We start from the raw sequence: 21,975 nt of genomic DNA, 5'->3' as shown, positions 1-21,975 counted from the left end.
TTGGCTTACTAATCTCATCTTTCACATTTTGAGTTACTTTCATTGTTTAATTTCTTTTTCCTTTAACTCCTTAATTACATTTATCATTAGTACTGAATCCATGAGCTAATGAATTAGGCCAATCCTTTTTGGCTCTGTATGATTCTGCTGTCGTTTTGTTGTTGAAATACTGATACGTTTAAATTTTAAGTTTCTTATTCCAAAATACCCCATTCCCCAGAGTTCTTCCATTTATAATGTGAATCTATTGAAAGATAATCTTCAAGTTACTGCTCAGCTCTAGGATGTAGATAATTTTATATCTTATTTGAATAGATGATGTCAGTTGTAGGCCTTTCCACCTCATCAGTTTATCTTCATTTCAGATCTGCTTAAATTCTTTTTCATAAAGTTATTTTGAAAGTGGTCTGAATTCTTAGAATAGTAGGATGACCATGGGAGTTGGGAGGCATGGTTGGACAATCTAGGGGTAGAGGTACAATGGTGGTAAACTCAATAGTCAACAATGACGTTACAGATCTGGCAAATACAGATTTGAAAAATCAAGTTTTGTGTGTGAAAATGAGTACAGAAAGGAATAATTGAGGTCAGTTGATCTGTCACTGCAGCAACAATTGTTGTCAGCGTTTTCCTCTCCATCATTCTGGGGATAAGTTATTCTTTTAAAAATGGCAAAATAGGTTTAGAGAAATTGGAGAAATTGCCACAGCTCTTTCTAATGTTTGTAAAAATACAGATTATAGTGCATTTTTGAAGCTGGTGGTCTTATGATAATACACATTTTAGGACAGTCATAAATAGAAAACATTGCAGGAATTCATTTAAAAAAATGGATAGGTCATTTCAGACTGCAGTTAATCAGGGAAAGCTTATTAGAATGGCTGAGGGTCTTGAGCATTTGAATACATGAGAGGAGGGAGAGAACATTGTATGTTAGGGGAGTGGAGAGTTAAGTGGTTTGATGCGAAGTTTCTTAAATATGGTCCATGAAAGAGAATTGAGGCACTGCTTGTCAAATGGTATCATTTACTCCAGAGTTAATGAGCCCCATGCCATTTCCATTCATCCTGTAACTGGATAAAACTGTTGATGTCTCTTGGTACATCAGGCTTCACATTTTCATGTGCTCTCTCATGTCATCACAGATTCCATTTGAGGACTCTTTGGAAACTGGAAAGGCTGTCAACATCTTCAAAATAATCTCTCTCCCCTACTGTCTGATAACTACTCAAATGGCAGAAAAAGTTTGATAGCACTCTGAAGTCAGATGTGCACCTGTGATGTCAGGCATGCATCATGGTTTTCCTTCTCTGATGAGGAAGGGATAGCCACATGTCATTGTGCTTCATTATTCCATGTCAGCAGCTGTTACCACCTTTCCAAGAGGTATTGCCAAGAGATGGGAACAGAATATGATGTTTTTCTCTACTAGACAGAAATTTGCTGCCTTTCCAGAGGTCTTAATTGAAATTGAAGGCAGAGGAAATAATGAGACTTGACTTTGGCTTGAAACTCTGGGAGGAATTTAGTGTTCTAGTACACAGGCTGCCTTAATCTGACAAAGCATTCTATGGAATTCGGCTTTGGTTCGTGTACCTTTGTGAGTCAAGGAATTCAACACTTATGGCCATGGAGAATAAAGTTACAATTGATTACCAAAGGTTATCTATGTGTTACTATGTCAAAGACCATATTAGAATTTCAAATCAAGCCAGTTTTTACTGAGATTTACTATTGAGCTGTTAAAATTTTTAAATTTCTTTCAGGAAGTCCCTATTTTTCCTGTAAGAAAGGATGAAGGAGGGATTCCTTTCTTTGTAAATATTGCTTTTTGCATATTGCTTATGTTCAGGAAATCAGTTTCTAGTGCAGTGAAGTATATGGTGCATGTATGCATTTCTGTGCATGTTTCTGGAAGACAAAGTCCATGTCTAATCAGAATCTCACTAGTCTTTGACTCCCCTGAAAGGTTAAGAACTAATAACTTCGCTAGTGTGGAAACAGTGGGATGCTCTGGATGAATCTGAGCAAAGGAATGACAGGAAATTAGAAAGCTCATCTGAAGAATAATGAGATGAAAAGCTTTGGCAGGACTGAAGGGTGATTTAGGGATTCAGATTAGCCTTAGGGTTGGAGTTTTCTGAATAATCTGAAGGTAATTTTCTAGATAGAGCTTTTCAAAGGAAGGAATCTCAAGGTTTTTTTTTTTTTTTTGGTCTGAGCACAGTGCTTAAGACACAACAGACACTCAAAAATGCTGAATTGAAATTGCTATACAACACACCAAATGAAAGTTGGATGATAGCATCAGAAATAAATGTTCTTCTGTCTTATCTGCATTTAATCCTGCTGTTATCATTTGGTGTAAAACAAGGATTTTGGAGAGACACTGCTTTATAAAAAGTTCATACACACTTTTTGTTCAGCAGTTGGTTAACACAAATTTTTGGCCACTTAGTATTTGTTCTTTCTGTATGTTTTATTTCTGATAAATATTTTTTAATTTTACAAAAATGAATGTCTCTAGACATGATTGTTTTATCCCATACCTACCTACAGAGGGAAGAAAACTTGCAGGGTGGTGTGGTTGATTAGATCATCCTCTGGTTAAGCAACATTCCAGTAAACATCTAAGCTTGGATTTATGAAAATCCAAAATTACGGGGGAAATTAAGGAAAATCTCACAGTTCTGAGGTCCCTTTGGCCTAAAATATCATTGGAATTTATGTGTCAATGGATCTTCTATCAGTTCAATAACAAAGCCTTATATCAGCCGAAAGATTCCCTTGGTGTTAGTTAATAGTGCTAAAAACTTAAATTTGTTATGACTGGAAGACCAAGATATAAGGTTTTGACTAGTTTATTGTAATACTTACGTTTTGCTCCCACTAAGTTCCTTCAAGTTGAAGAGCAAATTATTGAATACATTGTTTAAAAATTGGTATTATCTAAAGCATTTGTTCCAAAAGTGTGGTAACTTTTTTTTTCTTCTGCAAACCTTGTGTTCCCAAGTCTATGGAGATTACAAATCAAATTAGGTTCATTAGAAGCTCAGAAAGTCTTTTTTTTCACCTGAAGTAGGAATACTTAATAGAGTAAAGGTATAACTTCACAGAAGACAGTGGTTTTGATTCACTGCATAATGTTTAAGGCATAAACTGCTCTGAAATATTGTGATTTACCCAGAACTTTTGAGGAGGATAACTTACTTCTGTGGAAATCATTCATTCATTCTTAAAATCTTTTGATGTCCATCACTTTGCTACATGATGTAAAACATAATTTTGAATTGGTAGAAAGAATGGGTACATAGGTTACTTGAATTTTTTATTATAAAGATACAATTTGGGAAATACGTAAAGATTACCTGTAGCCTCATCACCTGAAGATAACCACTTAACAGTTTGGAGTGCTTTCATTATTTTATACATGTATGGTGTGTCGTGTATGTATCCACATGTACACACATATGTATTCACCCATTCCCACACCACAAATGAGGATTAAGCTATTTTTTTAAAATTCTATCTAGTATACCTTTCCATATGAATAGATACTATATCCCGGTATTCTTTTAATAACAGGTTAGTATCAACTCTTAGAGATGGCTGGATGGCATCACTGACTCGATAGACGTGAGTCTGAGTGAACTTCGGGAGTTGGTGATGGACAGGGAGGGCTGGCGTGCTGCAATTCATGGGGTCACAAAGAGTCGGACACGACTGAGCGACTGAACTGAACTGAATCAGCTCTTAAGACTTTAATCTTACCGTTGGTTATAGGATAGTCCCAGTTTTTCTTTAAATTGCTGTTTCATTTTGCCTGTTTTTTGCTGTTATAGATACTGCAGTGAATACCCCGTATGAAAGTTTTGCATGTATTCATAATTATTCCTTAAGGGAAAACTCTGGGTCAAAAGAATTTAAGGGTTTTGATACCTTTTCCTAAATAGCTAAGAACATGTTTAATGACACTTCAGTTGGATGCTGCCTTCCCCTGATGAACACAGGTTTATCTCCTGTGTCTACGACAAACAACCTGTTGGGCGGAAATGGCATCGCGCTGAGTTGGGGTTGGCGGCTCCTTGTATTAGCGGGGAGGCGCCGGCGCGTTCGGCCTGTTTCTAACCGGCGTGTCTTTGTCTTTCTCCCTGGGGATCGCTGCCGCCCGTGCGGGCCGAAGCCTCGGGAAGCCGTCGCCCCGCAGCGCCGCCGCCCTGCGCCCGGCCGCCCCGGGGAGCCGCTGCCCGCCCGCGGGCGCCGTCACCACGCGCCAGGCCGCCGCCAGCTGCCGCGCCAAGCTCCGCGGCGGCGCTGCCCGGGAGCGCCAGCATGCCGCCCGCGGCCTCGGGAAGCCCGCGGCCCCGTGAGCGCCGCCGCCCGGCCGCGCCCGGACGCCGCCGCGCCCCGCGCAGCCCAGTACCTCAGGCCTCGCCCGTCGCGCCTCTCCTCCCGCCGCACCCGCCGGAGCTCTCAAGTCCACTCGGGCGTCGGCGATCTCCCCGGGGGCCACAGCTGCCGCCGCCCTGCCGTCACCCCGCGCTTTACCGACCTCTGTCCCACGCAGCCCCTCAGGAGGGCCGTGTGCCTTAGGGCTGGCGGGTGCGAGGACTTCCTCATCCCGTCTGCCATAATCCGGGCTTCTTTGAGAATCTTGCCACCAGAGAGTACCATCCTCTTCCCTCCTACTAATTTGTCGAGTTCCTAGTCCTTTCCCTTCATTATTAGTTCTTCAAAGACTAGCTCCCATTTTAATCTTCTTTACCTCAAATCCCATCATCACAGGCTGGTGACCTGCGCTGTCCAGAGTCGTGTGACCCATACTGTGGTTAAACTTGAATTCCAACCTCCAGTCCCCTCCTGTAACTTCATACCCGATGACCATTTGTTTCTCTCCGAATCAGCCCTTGCTCCCAGGTTCTAATTTGCCATCCCAGGGCATCCTCTACTGGGTTTGCACCGAGGTTGGTGCGTCTCCTGGGCTGCTTAGTCTGTGACTGAGCAGAGTCGGGGTGAGACGCCAGACTCCTCCAACGAGCAGCTTCGGTCTGCGTACTCCTGAGCAGTCTGACTGAAACTTTCTTAGAACCGTGCTACATGAGCCTAAGGCTGTTCTTGCCCAACCTCCCTCTCTTTTTCTAGGTGTCACACTTGCATTATGGTATGAAGACTGCCCTGCTCCTGATTCTTTCCCTCTTTGCTTCACAGATGTCCCCTCAATAAAAGTCTTCTAAGTTAAACCCTGCCTCCGTGTCTGCTTCTAGAAGTGGTGGTGGTTATTCAGGCACTAGGTCGTGTCTGACTCTCTGTGACCCCAGGGACTGCAGCATGTCAGGCTTCCATATCCTTCACTATCTACCAGAGTTTGCTCAAACTCGTCCATTGAGTCTGTGGTGCCATCCAACCAATCTCATCCTCTGTCACCCTTCACCTCCTTCCCTCAATCTTTCCCACCTTCTAGGAGGACCTGAAGGAGGACCTGAGCTAACACCTTATCAGTCATTCCATTCTGATCACCATCTTCCTATCAGCCTGGATCCCTTGTTCACTGACAATTCATTAACTTCATTTTCCTCACTGTTTATCAGTCCTTGTCACTTTCTCGTCTAGCCTAGATCCTGTGACCCATCACTATTATCATCCTTGAAACTTCAATTTTTTTCAATTTACTTTCCTGGTAAATCTCAACTCTGAATGAACCTTACTGTCTGCCTTCCATTGGCCTGACTGGGACAGCTGGACATTTTCTTTAAGGAAATCACAGTTTTAACTTTGAATCCTTTTTCTCAAACCTCAAATTGGTGCTATTGTTCCTACTATAGTCTCAGTTTCCCACTTCTGTTTATACCTTTTCATCTCTCCTTAAAATTTCCCAATCTCCTCCTCCCTGTTTACTTTAAATTTCCCTTGAAAAATAGGTGTTACATACAAACTTTCTCTTCCCAGCACAAGACCCTCCACTCCCAACCCAGCTGCCTTGGTAACCACCAACTTCCTTTCTGTGACTATGGAGGAAGTTTCAAAGGCCAGCTCCTCCTCTTGGACTTTGGATCTCAACCCTTCCTGCCTTTACAAGGACTTTTTCCCTTAGCCTTTCCCTTTTCTTCTGTGATGTCAATTTCTGTCTTGAATGAATCATTCTCATGAGCCTGTAAACAGGCTCCAGTATTCTTAACCAAACCATCCCTCAGGCGCATCTTTTCCATCTATTAGCCATCTCTCAGCTCTCCTTTATGACCAAACTTCTTAAAGGAATTATCCTATAGATTGTCTTCATTTTCTTATCTTCTGTTCACTTTCAGTGTGACACCCCCACCCCTACTCCTGAAAGTGCCCAGTTAAAGCTGCCACCCACTTCCATATTGTTCAGTCATTAAGTCATGTCTGACTCTTTGTGACCCTATGGACTGCAGCAGCCAGGCTTCCCTGTCCTTCACCATCTCCCGGAGTTGCCATATTACCCTATCCAAAAGGATATTTTCCTGTCTTCACCATGACCACTCCCTGCTTCTTTAAAGGTTCTCTCTTCATATTCAAGACTATTCTGTCCAGATTTTCTTCCTGCTTCACTGTTTGCTCCTAATGTTATGCTCTATTTCCTGCCTAACTTTGAAAAGTTGACGGTTTTTGTTTTTTTAAGACCTCCACTGGGTCCCTTTTTTCTTTCTATGTTCTTTCCCAGGAGGATCTTATCAATTGCCATGAATTTAAGTACTGGCTTTATGCTAATAAGTTACAAATTTATGATTCCTCCTCTGATCTTTCCTCTAAGTTTTAGACTCACATGTCTAATTGCTTGCTTAATTAATATCTTCCTTTGATTGACTCAGATCTTTCAAACTTAACATTTCCAAAATCTAATTCCTCATTCTCACCCCAAACCTGTTTCCCCTGTTACAGTAAGGAGCGCCACCATACAACAAATTTCTCAAGCTAGAAACCTATGTGTCGTGCTTGATTCTTTTCATCTCTCCCATACATCAAGTAGACCAGCATAATACAACCATTTTGTCCCTCAATGTATCTTTAATGTCTTCTTTTCATTTTCAGTGCCATCACTTAAGTCTAATTACTGCTTGTTCTCACTGATTATTGTGACAGCCAGACTACCTGTTCTCTCTACTTTCACTCATGACCCATGACCCACTTAAATACATTCTTCGTAGAGTGGTGACAATGACCTCACTCCTCAATTGAATTGAGTAAATTGTAAGATAAAATCTAAACCCTTTATCATGACTCACAGAGTCCTGCACAATCTGACCCCTACCTATCTCTCCAACCCTATCTATGTTCCTCTCTCTTATTGCTCACCATGATGTAGCCACGCTGGTTCCTCCAACATGCTTTTCTGCCCCGCAGGGGCTTAGTGAAAGTGAAAGTCGCTCTGTTGTGTCTGACTCTTTGTGATCCCATGGATTATAGAGTCCATGGAATTCTCCAGGCCAGAATGCTGGAGTGGGTAGCCTTTCCCTTCTCCAGAGGATCTTCCCAACCCAGGGATCAAACCCAGGTCTCCTGTATCGCAGGTGGTTTCTTTACCAGCTGAGCCACAAGGGAAGCCCCAGGGGATTAGTAAATACTGTTATCTCTGCCAAGCTCCTCTCCTTGGTTAGCCTCTCCCCAACAACAACCCTTAGATAACACCTTAAATATGACATCTTTAAAAAGGCCTGCTCAGAACATTGTTTGCGAATAGTGCTCACCTCTCTCCTCCCATTTGTTTTCTCACTTATTTGTTTCTTTGAATTCCTTACCTCGATTTGTACCATTATTTGTTTATTTACTTTTTGTGTCTATGTTTCCATACTGGAATGAATGAAAGAGACTGTGTCTGGATGTCTGTATTCTTCAACATTGTGTTTCTAGCCTGAAGCACAATACCTGGCACATATTAGGTGAACAATAAATATCTGTCGAATAAATGAACACATTTGCCAATTTTTCTGTTGGGAGTTCATTTTTATTGATTTGTAAGAACTCTTTATATATTTAAATCACTAGCCATTTGTTTATTCAATATGTTGCCGATATTTTGCCCCTTGTCTTATATGTACTAATTTAATTTGCAGTATCTTTGATATACAGAAATGTTACATTTTTAATTTAGGTAAATCTATTGTCCTTTCAAGATTTCTGCTTTTGGTGATATGTTTGAAAAAGTCTTCTTCACCAGCTCAATGTTATATAAATATTTGTCTATTTTTTTCTTCAATTTTTTTAGATTTAAGTCTTTATTCCAAATGGAATTTATTTTTTGATATAGATGTGATTAAGGCTCTAAATATTTATTTTGTTGTTGCATCATCACTTATTGAAAACTCCCTCTTCTTCTGTTTTGAAAATTCTGCATTTATCAAAAATTAAATTCTTACATATACTTTGAATGGTTTCTGGATTTATTATTTCTCTGCTTTTTTGGGGGGGAGGAGTATCCTTCTATATTCCTGAACCATGTTTTAATTATTGTCATTTTGTAATTTGCTTTATTGTGTGATTAACTTTTTAATGGAGTAAGCATTATTCTTCTTATTCAAAATATTTTCAGCTATATTTGTGCTTTTATTCTTCCAGATAAACTTTAGTTATAGTTTGCTCAGTTTCCAAAAGAAACTGGCATTTTATTTAGAATTGCTTTAACCTCATAGATTAATTGGGGGAAAATGCCCATTGTCATAGTAGTTATTTTGCCATTCAGGAACTTGTCACGTGTCAGGATTATTGAAAGCTTCCTATATATTTTTTCAGCAATTTTTTAGGTGGTGCGTGTTTCTTGTTAATTGTGTCATTAGATATTTTATGTCTTTGTTGGGATCATTTTCCTGTTATGTTTTATAACTGGTTGCTCCTTGTTGGGTCAGGCTATTGATTTCTGTAATTGGTAACTTTTCTGTAATCTCATTAATTTTTCTAGTTGATTCTCTTCTAAGTAGACAATCACTTGAAGTATACTTAATAGTGATTTTCTCTCTTTATAATATTAATACCTCACATGTTATATGATGGTATTAATGTCTGTTCTTATTCCTGACTTTTGAGGAATACCAGTAATATTTCACCAGCTTTTAATGTTAGCTGTTTGATTGAAATAAAGGTCTTTATCAGGCTAAAGAAGTGGTTTCCTGGTTCAAGCATTCTAAGCATTTTGTTGGAAGTTGTTGCTGAATTATATTAAATGTATTCTGGGCAACAAGAGATGATCATGTGGCCTATTGTTATAATAAATTACATTAATAGATTTTCTTAATATTGGATTATTTCTGTATGAGATGTATCCTGTTTCATCATAGTGGGTTTGTTTTCATCTTTCAGTATAATACTGTTGAATTCAGCTTCTTACATTTTAATTAGAATAATTGCATTTATATTCACAAATATGTTTGGATTATAGCTTAAATTGTGTCTTAAATAGCTTCAAAAAAGTCTTGTTCCGTGCTCTAGATTAGTATAGAGTGTAGGAATCTATTCTTTGAAGATTTGGAGGAACTTACTACCACACTGTTTAGGCCCCAAGCTTTTTTCAGGGTAAGTGAGTGGAAGATAACTGTTAAAAATTTTAAGTTTTCTTCTATGGTTTTAGCTTAGACAGGTTAACTACTATTTCTTATCAAATTTAAAAAATAGCAACTTTAAAGCAAGTCATGCATTTTTATAGAATTTAACAGTTTACCAGTCTTCTACATATAATCTTATACTTGAAAATATTTTTCTCTATATTTATAGTTATAGCTCTTTTCTCATTTCTAATCTTTTTAGTTGTGTTTTCTTTCTTTTATTAGACTTGATGGTCTTCTAAAGGAACCAACATTTAATTATTTTTTCTATTTTCTACATCATTAATATAACTTTTAATCTTTTAAAATTCCTTCTGTATTCTTGAGTTTATTTTGTTGTTTTCAGAATGTTTCTTTTTAATTAATGACTTAGTTCATTAATTTTTATTTCTTCCTTATTTAGTAATAGGACACATAAGGCTATACATTTACCTCTGAACACAGCTTTGACTGCATCCTAAAGGTTTTGTTAATAGTTCTTAATTGTTGCTATTTTTAAAATAATAGATTTATAATTGTTGTTTTTATTTTGTTTTGACTGGTGTTATGTAGGATAGTGTTGTGAGGTTTTGTTATTGTTAACCCTGATTTTTTAAAATAAAGAATAAATTTATTAATATTTATGTTGCTAATTCAATAAAGAGGCAATTTTGTTTCAAAAAAGTGAAATTATCCTTGAAGTTGAGTTATCTCAAGTTATATGCAAGCATTATCTAGAGTTCTTTGTTATGAGATCCTACTAATTGCACTGACCAGTGGTGACTATGCTAGCTACTGACAACAGGGATTTGGTATGCCATTAGAGTCAATAATTTACTGGAACTATGATTTATATATAATATCCTATTTATTCATGTAAAAAGCAAAAAAGAGCTTTAATCATGTTTATCGCCTCAAAAATCCTCAGGTAATATGAAACTTAAATGATTATTTAAAAATTAGAAAAACTCATCAAAGTTTATGAAATCAGGAAGGATCTGAGAATTGTAAACAAGGAGTTTGAAAATTTTGGCATTGGAACAAGTTTTCTTTTAGATTTGGGAAGATTGGTTTTAAAAATATTTATTTTTATACTTACAAATGTAATTCATATACATAAAATAAAGATCACCTATAACTGTCACTCAGTAAAACACTGTTAACATTTTGTTATATTTTCTTCTAGGATTGTTTCTGTATATCCCTCTTTCATTCTTTCTTCCGTTGGATAGAATTGGGCTCATATTCTTTTGCATCCTGGTTTTGTTTTTTAGTTATTATTTGTTAGCATTTCCCAATGCTTTAAGGAAGTGGAAATGGTTAGGAATTAATTTATTTCAGTATTAGTAACATAAGGATTGGGCTCTTCTTGCTGTGGTTTCTACTGCCCAGATTACTTGCTTTCTAAGCCTGGTTCTTAAAGAGTCGCCTAATAATCTTCCATTTAATTCTTTTATTTCTGTCACTGGCACTCAAGAACGCTGACTGATATAGTGATTTCCTTTTATTTGATTCATAGCATTTTCAGAATTCTAGAGCCAAGAAATATATTATGCATGTGTGTACAGGTGTGCACACAAATGCACACACACCTAGGGCACACACACACCTATGTAAGTTTACTTGCTTATTTTGGATTCACAGACCACATTCTTATATTAAAGCTTCTGAGAAGTTCTGCATTAAAAATTTGCTTTAAAAATCTGCATTTCAAACATTTCATTACAGAATACTGTACTTTTTTCTAGTAGAACTGGTAATTTCTTAAAACTTCAGGAAGCACTGATTTTGTTTATTAACTTAGCAGCAGCTTGATGGCCCTTTCTCTTGGTTTCCATTTGTCAGTATTAGTTGAATTAATACTGATTTAGCATATCGAATAAGTTTCTTTTCTGGAGCCTCTTGTGTGCTGAGAAGTTAGTTCCAGCAATACCTAACAATTTGATTTCAAAATTACCATCAGACCCAGGTAAGAGAGACCATTGCTTTGGGACCCACTCTTTACATGGCCCTGCTCTGGCCCTCTTTCAGTCACTTATGAAGAGTCTGTGTATCTAAGGGAATATGCCCACCTGAACTGGAGCACTGTTCTTTAGACTGCATTCTGGGTGCCTGGGACCCAGGATTCTCAATCTAAACAGCCTCACCTTCTGGAGCCTCTTCTAGTCCATCCTATCATGCCATTTGAGTTCTGTTAGGCCTAAAGGTTGGCAAAAGGGTGGCTATTTGAAGGGTGTGACAGCTTGGTTCTGCAGATGGGAGTCCATATCAGTGTATGTGGGGCCCCCCACAGTGTGGGATGCAGCTGGGGTATGGTATAAGGACCAATTATGATTAGGCTACCATGTTCCAGTATGGGACACTGAGGAATCCAAGGATTCTTAACTTGAATGTAGCCTTCCAGGAAACTATGAGGGCATATATGTGAGCATAGAGCAATAGAAGTCATTTAATAGTTTGTTGGCTTGGTTTGTAACTTTGAAAATATTTGGATGTAGGATTCTTCTACTTTTCTCTTGTCCTGGCCCTGTGAATATTAGAAGTGAGATTGGTGCTCAGATGGCTAGAAGCAAAAGTTACAATCCTGGGGGCAGTGGCACTTGGAAAGTCTTGGGGCCTCAGAGGAAAGTGGCAGGAGGGTGACACTTGGTGATAGAACCCAGGGAGGTATGAGATATATATAGAGAGAGAGTTAGATGATAGGTAGCATTATCTATCTATATATACATATAGTTAGATGATAGATAGATAGGTAGATAGATAATTAGGTTGATAGATAGATGAAACCTGGCTTACCTGGTGGCTCAGATGATAAAGAATCTGCCTCTTTGGCAAGAGACCCGGATTCGATCACTGGGTTGGAAAGATCCCCTGGAGAAGGCAATGGCAGCCCACTCCAGTATTCTTACCTGGGAAATCCCATGGACAGAAGAGTCTGGTGGGCTTCAGTCCATGGGATGGCAAAGAGTTGGATACAACTGAATGAGTTTCACTTTTCACTAGGACCTCATGGAGCCTGAAAGTTTAGCATGAAGCAACACAGCCATCTGTATTTGAATGAAATACAATTAGATGATGAGTGTCTCAGCAGTGGCCATGGGTCACAATGAGTTAAAGACTAGAGTCCAAGTCCTAGGCTTTCCAGAGGCCTCCAGAATTTTGTACTCTAAGAGCCTTGCAAGAACATGACTGATTTTTCCCCCCACACTAGTGAGTGAAAAGTTCAGAATCAGATTGAATTTTACTTAGAAAATTAAAGTCATAGTACCATCTCTTATACCTGAATGTGGTGGTATGAGTCACACTACTGCAGTATGTGCAAAATGGTACAGAAAGAAGCATGGACTGTCTTGGAAGTGTAAAACAGAGGAAGCTCCCTTGGTCTGGAAGTTCAGATTAAGTTCCTGGAAGCAGTAACATTTAGCTGAGCGATGAACAGTGAGCAGAGTTTTCAGGGACAGCATTCAAGGGAGGGGGGAAAAGGGCATTGCAAACAGGAGGGAAGGCTGTATGGGGAGGTTGGAAGTTGGAGAGGACATGATGAATTAGCATTGAATAAAGGTCTGTGTGGTGTGGGAGGTGAAAGCAAGAAGGACACTGTAAACAGATAAGACAGGAGAGGAATTCTGAGGCCTGATCACACAGGGCTCTCTAAACCATCTTGGGAACTTCAGGAAAACAGCAGACCATGGTTTCTATCTTCAATGAACTCAAGGTCTAGTGGAGAAAAAACTCAAGTAAAACAATAATTAAAACAAAGAGGTAGTGTGAAGGTGTTCATTGCTTCAGTCAGTTCAGTTCAGTTGCTCAGTCATATCCGACTCTTTGCAACCCCATGAATCGCAGCATGCCAGGCCTCCCTGTCCATCACCAACTCCCAGAGTTCACTCAAACTCACGTCCATTGAGTCGGTGATGCCATCCAGCCATCTCATCCTCGGTCGTCCCCTTCTCCTCCTGCCCCCAATCCCTCCCAGCATCGGAGTCTTTTCCAATGAGTCAACTCTTTGCATGAGGTGGCCAAAGTACTGGAGTTTCAGCTTTAGCATCATTCCTTCCAAAGAACAGCCAGGACTGATCTCCTTCAGAATGGACTGGTTGGATCTCCTTGCAGTCCAAGGGACTCTCAAGAGTCTTCTCCAACACCACAGTTCAAAAACATCAATTCTTTGGTGCTCAGCTTCCTTCACAGTCCAAATCTCACATCCATACATGACCACAGGAAAAACCATAGCCTTGACTAGATGGACCTTAGTCGGCAAAGTAATGTCTCTGCTTTTCAATATGCTTTCTAGGTTAGTCATAACTTTTCTTCCAAGGAGTAAGCATCTTTTAATTTCATGGCTGCAATCACCATCTGAAGTGATTTTGGAGACCCCCAAAATAAGGTCTGACACTGTTTCCACTGTTTCCCCATCTATTTCCCATGAAGTGATGGGACCAGATGCCATGATCTTTGTTTTCTGAATGTTGAGCTTTAAGCCAACTTTTTCACTCTCTTCTTTCACTTTCATCAAGAGGCTTTTTAGCTCCTCTTCACTTTCTGCCATAAGGGTGGTGTCATCTGCATATCTGAGGTGATTGATATTTCTCCCAGCAATGTTGATTCCAGCTTGTGTTTCTTCCAGTCCAGCGTTTCTCATGATGTACTCTGCATAGAAGTTAAATAAGCAGGGTGACAATATACAGCCTTGACGTATTCCTTTTCCTATTTGGAATCAGTCTGTTGTTCCATGTCCAGTTCTAACTGTTGCTTTCTGACTTGCATATAGGTTTCTGAAGAGGCAGGTCAGGCGGTCTGGTATTCCCATCTCTTTCAGAATTTTCCACAGTTGATTGTGATCCACACAGTTAAAGGCTTTGGCATAGTCGATAAGCAGAAATAGATGTTTTTCTGGAACTCTCTTGCTTTTTCGATGATCCAGCAGATGTTGGCAATTTGATCTCTGGTTCCTCTGCCTTTTCTAAAACCAGCTTGAACATCTGATGTTCACAGTTCACGTATTGCTGAAGCCTGGCTTGGAGAATTTTGAGCATTACTTTACTAGCGTGTGAGATGAGTGCAATTGTGCAGTAGTTTGAGCATTCTTTGGCATTGCCTTTCTTTGGGATTGGAATGAAAACTGACCTTTTCCAGTCTTGTGGCCACTGCTGAGTTTTCCAAATTTGCTGGCATATTGAGTGCAGCACTTTCACAGCATCATCTTTCAGGATTTGGAATAGCTCAACTGGAATTCCATCATCTCTACTAGCTTTGTTCGTAGTGATGCTTTCTAAGGCCCACTTGACTTCACATTCCAGGATGTCTGGCTCTAGGTGAGTGACCACACCATCGTGATTATCTTGGTCATGAAGATCTTTTTTGTACAGTTTTTCTGTGTATTCCTGCCACTTCTTGTTAATATCCTGCTTCTTTTAGGTCCATACCATTTCTGTCCTTTATCGAGCCCATCTTTGCATGAAATGTTCCCTTGGTATCTCTAATTTTCTTGAAGAGATCTCTAGTCTTTCCCATTCTGTTATTTTCCTCTATTATTTCTTTGCATTGATCACCAAGGAAGGCTTTCTTATCTCTCATTGCTCTTCTTTGCATTCAGCTGCTTATATCTTTCCTTTTCTCCTTTGCTTTTCACTTCTCTTCTTTTCACAGCTATTTGTAAGGCCTCCTCAGACAGCCATTTTGCTTCTTTGCATTTCTTTTCCATGGGGATGGTCTTGATCCCTGTCTCCTGTACAATGTCATGAACCTCCATCCATAGTTCATCAGGTACTCTATCAGATCTAGTCCCTTAAGTCTATTTCTCACTTCCACTGTATAATCATATACACTGTATAATCACTGTATAATCATAACAACACAAGAGAAGACTCTGCACATGGACATCACCAGATGGTCAACAATGAAATCAGATTGATTATATTCTTTGCATCCAAAGATGGAGAAGCTCTAGACAGTCAGCAAAAACAAGACCAGGAGCTGACTGTGGCTCAGATCATGAGCTCCTTATTGCCAAATTCAGACTCAAATTGAGGAAAGTAGGGAAAACCACTAGACCATTCAGGTATGACCTAAATCAAATCCCTTATGATTATACAGTGGAAGTGAGAAATAGATTTAAGGGACTAGATCTGATAGATAGAGTGCCTGATGAACTATGGACGGAGGTTCATCACTTAGTGGTGTCCCAATCTTCACGACCGCATGGACTGTAGCCCACCAGGTTCTTCAGTCCATGGGATTCTGCAGGCAAGAATACTGGAGTGGATTGCCATTCCCTTCTCCAGGGGATCTTCCTCATCCAAGGATTGAACCCAAGTCTCCCGCATTGCAGGAGGATTCTTTTTACCATCTGAGCCACCAGGGAACCTTACTTAAAAAGAGGTAAGTGCTACACTAAAGATAATGCTCACTGTTATGTGGCATCCTGGGAAAAGGAGCATCTTAATTATTGCTGAGTGAATCAGAGAAGGATTTTTCAAGGCTGTGAGTGTTTGAGTTACAACTGAAAGTTTGGAAGCTTTTCCAGTAAACAGAAGGAAGTGAAAGAAAGCGAAAGGGAACAGCAAGAGCAAAGACATGGGGTTAGGAACCATTCATATGGATGGAATTAGGGTGCGTGCCTTATTAAGAGCTTGGATGTTTTCCTCTGGATGATGTCAAGTCTTTAAAGACTTATGAGTTAAGACTGGGCATGATTAGAAATATCAGTCCAAGGACAATGCAGAGGATGAGTTTGAGAGACATGAAACTGGGGGGACATGGTAAAAATTCGTTGCCATAAATCAGGAGAGAAGTAGAACTCCTGAAAGAGAGAATTTGTGGTGGGGGTGGGGGGAAGATGAAGGGATGTTTTGGACATGGAAGGAACCAACTAGTTTTCCCAGGTCTTCGTGCCTTACTCTCATCTTAGCTTCAGACCACCAGTATATTAAAAATGGGCCAATCTGTGAAAGAAAGGAATCTGATGACTCAGTTACAGTAATGTATCAATAACTGATAACAGCTGGGCATCCCTTCTCAGAGGACTTTGAATTTAAAAGAATATGTATGAGAGTTCCCTGGTGGTCTAGTGGTTAGGATCTGGCACTTTTACTGCTATGGCCCAAGTTCAATCCCTGGTCACAGAACTGAGATTCTGCACACTGTTCAGTATGGGGAAAAACAATCTGAAAAAGAATGAATATATATGCGTATAACTGAATCAGTTTGCTGTACATTTGAAACTAGCACAGTATTGTTAATCAACTATGGCCCAATAAATTAAAAAAAAAAAAAGAATACTCTGGAATGGCAATGAATGTGAAATGATGGGCTTCAGATGCTTTGGATCTTGGCAGGGAGGTATTTACTGGGTGGGAAAAGGAAAAAGAATTTCCTTGCTTCTCTTACCACAGTGGTTCTCAACTAGGGACAATTTTTCCCTTTCAGCAGACATTTGGCTGTGTCTGGAGATGTTTTTGGCTGTCACAGCTTGGGGTGGGAGTGCTAGGGATTAGAGATGAGGTAGAAATGCTGCTAAAATACACAGGAGAATTCCTCTCCCCACCCTAAAACAAAAACTTACCCAGCTCAAAAGGCAATGTAGCCAGGGTTGAGAAACCTTGCCTTAAACCATGACATGAGTGACTCTATATTAAGACTTGCTCTATCTCTGAGTTACATAATTATTAGATGGAACAATCATGACTCGAGGGATGAAACCATAAAGTGGCTTCTATTCTTGTCAACTCTTCCTTTAAAATGGTTCCATGGGGCTTGTCCTGACCTTGGCCTTGGATGAAAACTTGGGCCCATCTCATGAATTTTCTGGTCACTGGCATACAATGAAAAGTGTCTTTTATTCATTTTAAACCACAGAGTATATTCTAAATTTACTAATTAGAATGTCTCAGTTCGGTCGCTCAGTCGTGTCCTACTCTTTGTGACCCCATGAATCGCAGCACGCCAGCCCTCCCTGTCCATCACCAACTCCCAGAGTTCACTCAGACTCACGTCCATCTAGTCGGTGATGCCATCCAGCCATCTCATCCTCAGTTGTCCCCTTCTCCTGCCCCCAATCCCGTCCAGCATCAGAGTCTTTTCCAATGAGTCAACTCTTCCCATGAGATGGCCAAAGTACTGGAGTTTCAGCTTTAGCATCATTCCTTCCAAAGAACAGCCAGGACTGATCTCCTTCAGAATGGACTGGTTGGATCTCCTTGCAGTCCAAGGGACTCTCAAGAGTCTTCTCCAACACCACAGTTCAAAAGCATCAATTCTTCGGCGCTCAGCTTTCTTCACGGTCCAACTCTCACATCCATACATGACTACTGGAAAAACCATAGCCTTGACTAGACGGACCTTTGTTGGTAGAGTAATGTCTAATTAGAATGTCTAGTCGCTTGTAATAATCAAAACTTCAAGCTTGATTTAAAAGGACGAGGGTGTGGCAGGCTTCTGTCCTCTTTCCTGTTAGTGGTCCTACCCCCCCACCCCAAAGCTTGTATAGCCTTGGGGTTGGAATATGGGGCAGAGAAAGGGGGACGGGACTGGGACAGTTCTTAGTGAACTAATAGTGCTGTAAACTGGTGTGGAGCTCACTGAAGTGCCTGGCAAGTGTTTACAGCTGATTCTAGCTCCTTGGAGATTTCCAGGGTCCCTCTCATTTGGAATTCCCCTCTGTAAGTCATGCACTTTCCTCTAGTCATGGATTTTTGAAAAATCTGTGATGAAGAACTAGGATTTTGTGTGTGTGTGTGAAAGAGAACAGGAACAGCAGTTTTCAATTATTTCCCATCTGCTATAGACTCAATAATTTTGAAATATATGATAAACATGAATTGCTAGTAAAATGAAAAAAAAACATGCAAAATATAAAGCTGCATTTTAAATAATCACATTCTGTAACACAAAATTACTCTGTTAAACTGCTACAAAATTTTCCTTAAAGCTTACTTTCAATTTCTGTCCTTTTTCAACATTATAGACTGGGTTCCAGCACCAGTCCTCAGACTGAAGAGCACTAATCTAACTTATTCCTTGTTTCTTCCATTGTACCTGGGAAATGTGACATTTGACTTCTTTCTTCTGAGGCCTCCTCCCCTCATGCTACCTGAATATTCTCTCTCTCACTCACGTTGCTTATGTTATCCGGCCAATGGAAGGCACGAGGCATCACCTGCTCTGACTTGCTCTTGGAGCACAGATTGCCTAGCGGGGCTGCCTCTGCCTGCTCACCTCCCGGCTGCTAGCCCACAGGCACTCCCCAGGTGGGGTCAACAGAATTGAGAGCCCTCCATCCCCAAGCCCCTACAAGATATACGTACCTGATCCCCAGAACTTGTGAGTGTAATTGCTTTATGTGGCAAAAAGGACCGTGTCAAAGGGGGATGATTAAATTAAGGATCTTCTCATGGGAAGATTATTTTGCTTTCTCCAGGTGGGCCCAGTGTTGTCAGAGGGGTCCTTATAAGTAAAAGAGGAGACAGGAGTGCCTAGTAGGTGGGATGACAGACAGAGGTTGGAGTGATGAACCAAAGAACATGGGAAGCCTTTAGAGGTTGGAACAGACAAGGAAGCTGGTTCTCCTTTAGCGTCTCCAGAAGGAACACAGTTCTATTGGGACCACATCCCTCCAGAATGGTAAGATAATGAATTGGTGTTGTTTTATTTATTTTTATTTTGTTTTTTAATAGTATTTATCTGGCTGCATCGGGTCTCAGTTGTGGCATGCTGAATCTTCACTGCGTCTTTCCTGGTGGCGCCCAGACTCTCTCGTTGTGGTGTACAGACTCAGTAGTTACGGCGCAGGGGCTCAGTTGCACCTGGGCGTGTGGGATCTCAGTTCTCTGACCAGGGATCAAACCCACATCCCCTCCATTGTAAGGCGGATCCTTAATCACTGAACCACCAGGGAAGTCCCAATTTGTGCTGTTTTAAGCCACTAAGTTTGTGATTGTTTGTTACAGCAGTACTTAGAAACTAAAGCAAGCAAATCAAGCCCCAACTCACTGTAGCCTGAAACTTGAAGAGACACATAATAACTGGATGCTCTCTTTCAAGTCCCTCTACTTTGACTTGTCATAAGTCAGATTTCAGTTTCATTTTTAAAACAGCATGGTGCTTAAGTGCTTGGCATAATTCCCTTTTAAGCATCTTTATTGCTTGTTTGTGGAGGAAAGAAAACGACTAAAGCCTCAACTTGAATGGTAGTGCTTAATGACCAGTTTATCTATTTTGAGCTGAATGAAAAACATTCCCCAAATTACAAACCTTAAATTTCATAATGTTACTTCTATGCCATTCTTTAACAGAGTGAATTATTTCTAACTAAAAGGGCTGTGCAATTAGCAATTTAATTTATTTGATTGCTTTGATAATTTTCTCTGACACTTTTCTTTCATCCAAATACTTTAAAGTGCTTTGTAGAAATTAGATTTCATGCAAATAGTATCATTAATCCTCCTTTGTAGGCTTTTGCTTGTAGTGTTAGCAGAAATCTGAAAATGATATATGCAAACCAAAGTTTCTTAGGATAAAACAAGCAGTCTGCCATTGTTTAACTTATCTGGCTTTTCCATATTCTGTGGTATGTGATTGTTTATCATTATGCATAATAAATCAAACACCTTGGCCTAATGCTAATCTTCTGAAAGTACTTCAGTTATTATATGGTTCTGTTTTTTTCATCAGTAGGAGCTCTGTTATTTAATGAAGGTAGACTGAAGTTCAGAAAGAAAGGACAGTGAAGGCAAGACTTTAAGTTCACAGCCCTCAAATGTTCCTATTTATCCTTTATAACATAGATATTTGCAAACTAATTAAAATGTAAGATGGCGCATTAAATTCTATGGAATGCCAGAAATTATTTCTCTTGATTAATTGCCCTGGAAATATCTCTTAAGTGATTGGGTGATCATCCTCTTGAATGTAACTATTCCCAGTAGTTGCCCACATCAGCACCATATCATATACATAATAACAAAGAAGATGAGCGAAGAATGAAAGATATGTAACTTGAGAAAATCCATGATGAAAGGACTGATTTTATGGCTGAAATAAATGGTTTAGCATAGTCAAACTTAAAAAAAAATGTCATGCTTTCTTTAAAATTTTTTGTTTTAGTCCTCTGGGTTTTCATGTAAGTTGTAAGATGATAAAGGAACTCAAAGAAGAGAAATGGTTTGCTTTTGAGCTGTCACTGTTCCAGGGCCCTCATCAAAAAAACTCAGTTCATTTTGATTGAATAAGTTAACATGAATGAATGAAAAGAACTGAAGTACAAATGGAAAGAGTGTGGTTTAATGGGAGAAGCAAAAGACTGGGAAATGGATTGGATACCTAATAGTTTTTGGCTACTGACACTAATTTTATCTGTTAACACTGACTTCTTGGTTGTGAATAAAGTGGAATCCATGGAACTCATTTAACTCATGGTTCTCGGAAAACATAATGAGACATAGAAAGTCCAACTACAAAATATATTATGGTTGAAGATGGAAAAAAGGCTGATGTTAATAATTGGGAAAAACAAAATGAAACCTTGAATTCATCAGTTAGGGTACTGTTTATATTCCTGTTTTCAAGACTGATCTTTCATTTGTTTTAGGTAATATTTTTTCTAAAATTACTTGCTAACATATCTAAATATCTACTAGTAGATTTGTATTTCACATCTTTTTATTGCAGAAATGCACATCATTAATACTGCAGCCATGAAATTAAAAGACACTTACTCCTTGGAAGAAAAATTATGACCAACCTAGACAGCATATTCAAAAGCAGAGACATTACTTTGCTGACTAAGGTCCATCTAGTCAAGGCTATGGTTTTTCTAGTGGTCATGTATGGATGTGAGAGTTGGACTGTGAAGAGGGCTGAGAGCCAAAGAATTGATGCGTTTGAACTGTGGTGTTGGAGAAGACTCTTGAGAGTCCCTTGGACTGCAAGGAGATCCAACCAGTCCATCTCTGAAGGAGATCAGCCCTGGGATTTCTTTGGAAGGAATGATGCTAAAGCTGAAACTCCAGTACTTTGGCCACCTCATGCGAAGAGTTGACTCATTGGAAAAGACTCTGATGCTGGAAGGGATTGGGGGCAGGAGGAGAAGGGGACGACCGAGGATGAGATGGCTGGATGGCATCACTGACTTGATGGACGTGAGTCTGAGTGAACTCTGGGAGTTGGTGATGGACAGGGAGGGCTGGCGTGCTGCAAATCATGGGGTCGCAAAGAGTCAGACATGACTAAGCAACTGAACTGAACTGAATACTTTTCTAGGCTGCCACCAGAAACCACATTTTAAATTGTTCCTTAAATTTAAAATAATTTTCTTTCTCATTAGAAGAATAAATATAACTCTATTAGGGCCCACTGTAATTTCCAGCAGTTTAATTAATATCAATGTAAATTAGTCTTTAAGCTTCAACTTAAACATTAAATTTATCCCCATTTTAGTTGTATA

The 21,975-nt window shown here is 39.7% G+C and overlaps 1 protein-coding gene across 1 annotated transcript in view; it reads left to right on the top strand.

Moving 5' to 3' along the window:
- Window positions 1-4,370, top strand: part of ZNF800 (zinc finger protein 800) — a 48,796-nt gene extending 44,426 nt beyond the window's left edge. Inside the window, exon 6 of the mRNA XM_052638909.1 lies at window positions 4,184-4,370. Within this exon, the coding sequence (XP_052494869.1) occupies window positions 4,184-4,370 (187 nt within the window). The remainder of the gene's footprint in view (window positions 1-4,183) is intronic.
- The last annotated feature ends 17,605 nt before the right edge of the window (window positions 4,371-21,975 follow it).

Source organism: Budorcas taxicolor, chromosome 4, assembly GCF_023091745.1.
Source record: "Budorcas taxicolor isolate Tak-1 chromosome 4, Takin1.1, whole genome shotgun sequence".
Taxonomy (NCBI): Eukaryota; Metazoa; Chordata; class Mammalia; order Artiodactyla; family Bovidae; genus Budorcas; species Budorcas taxicolor.
This window is presented reverse-complemented; position numbering and strand designations above follow the sequence as displayed.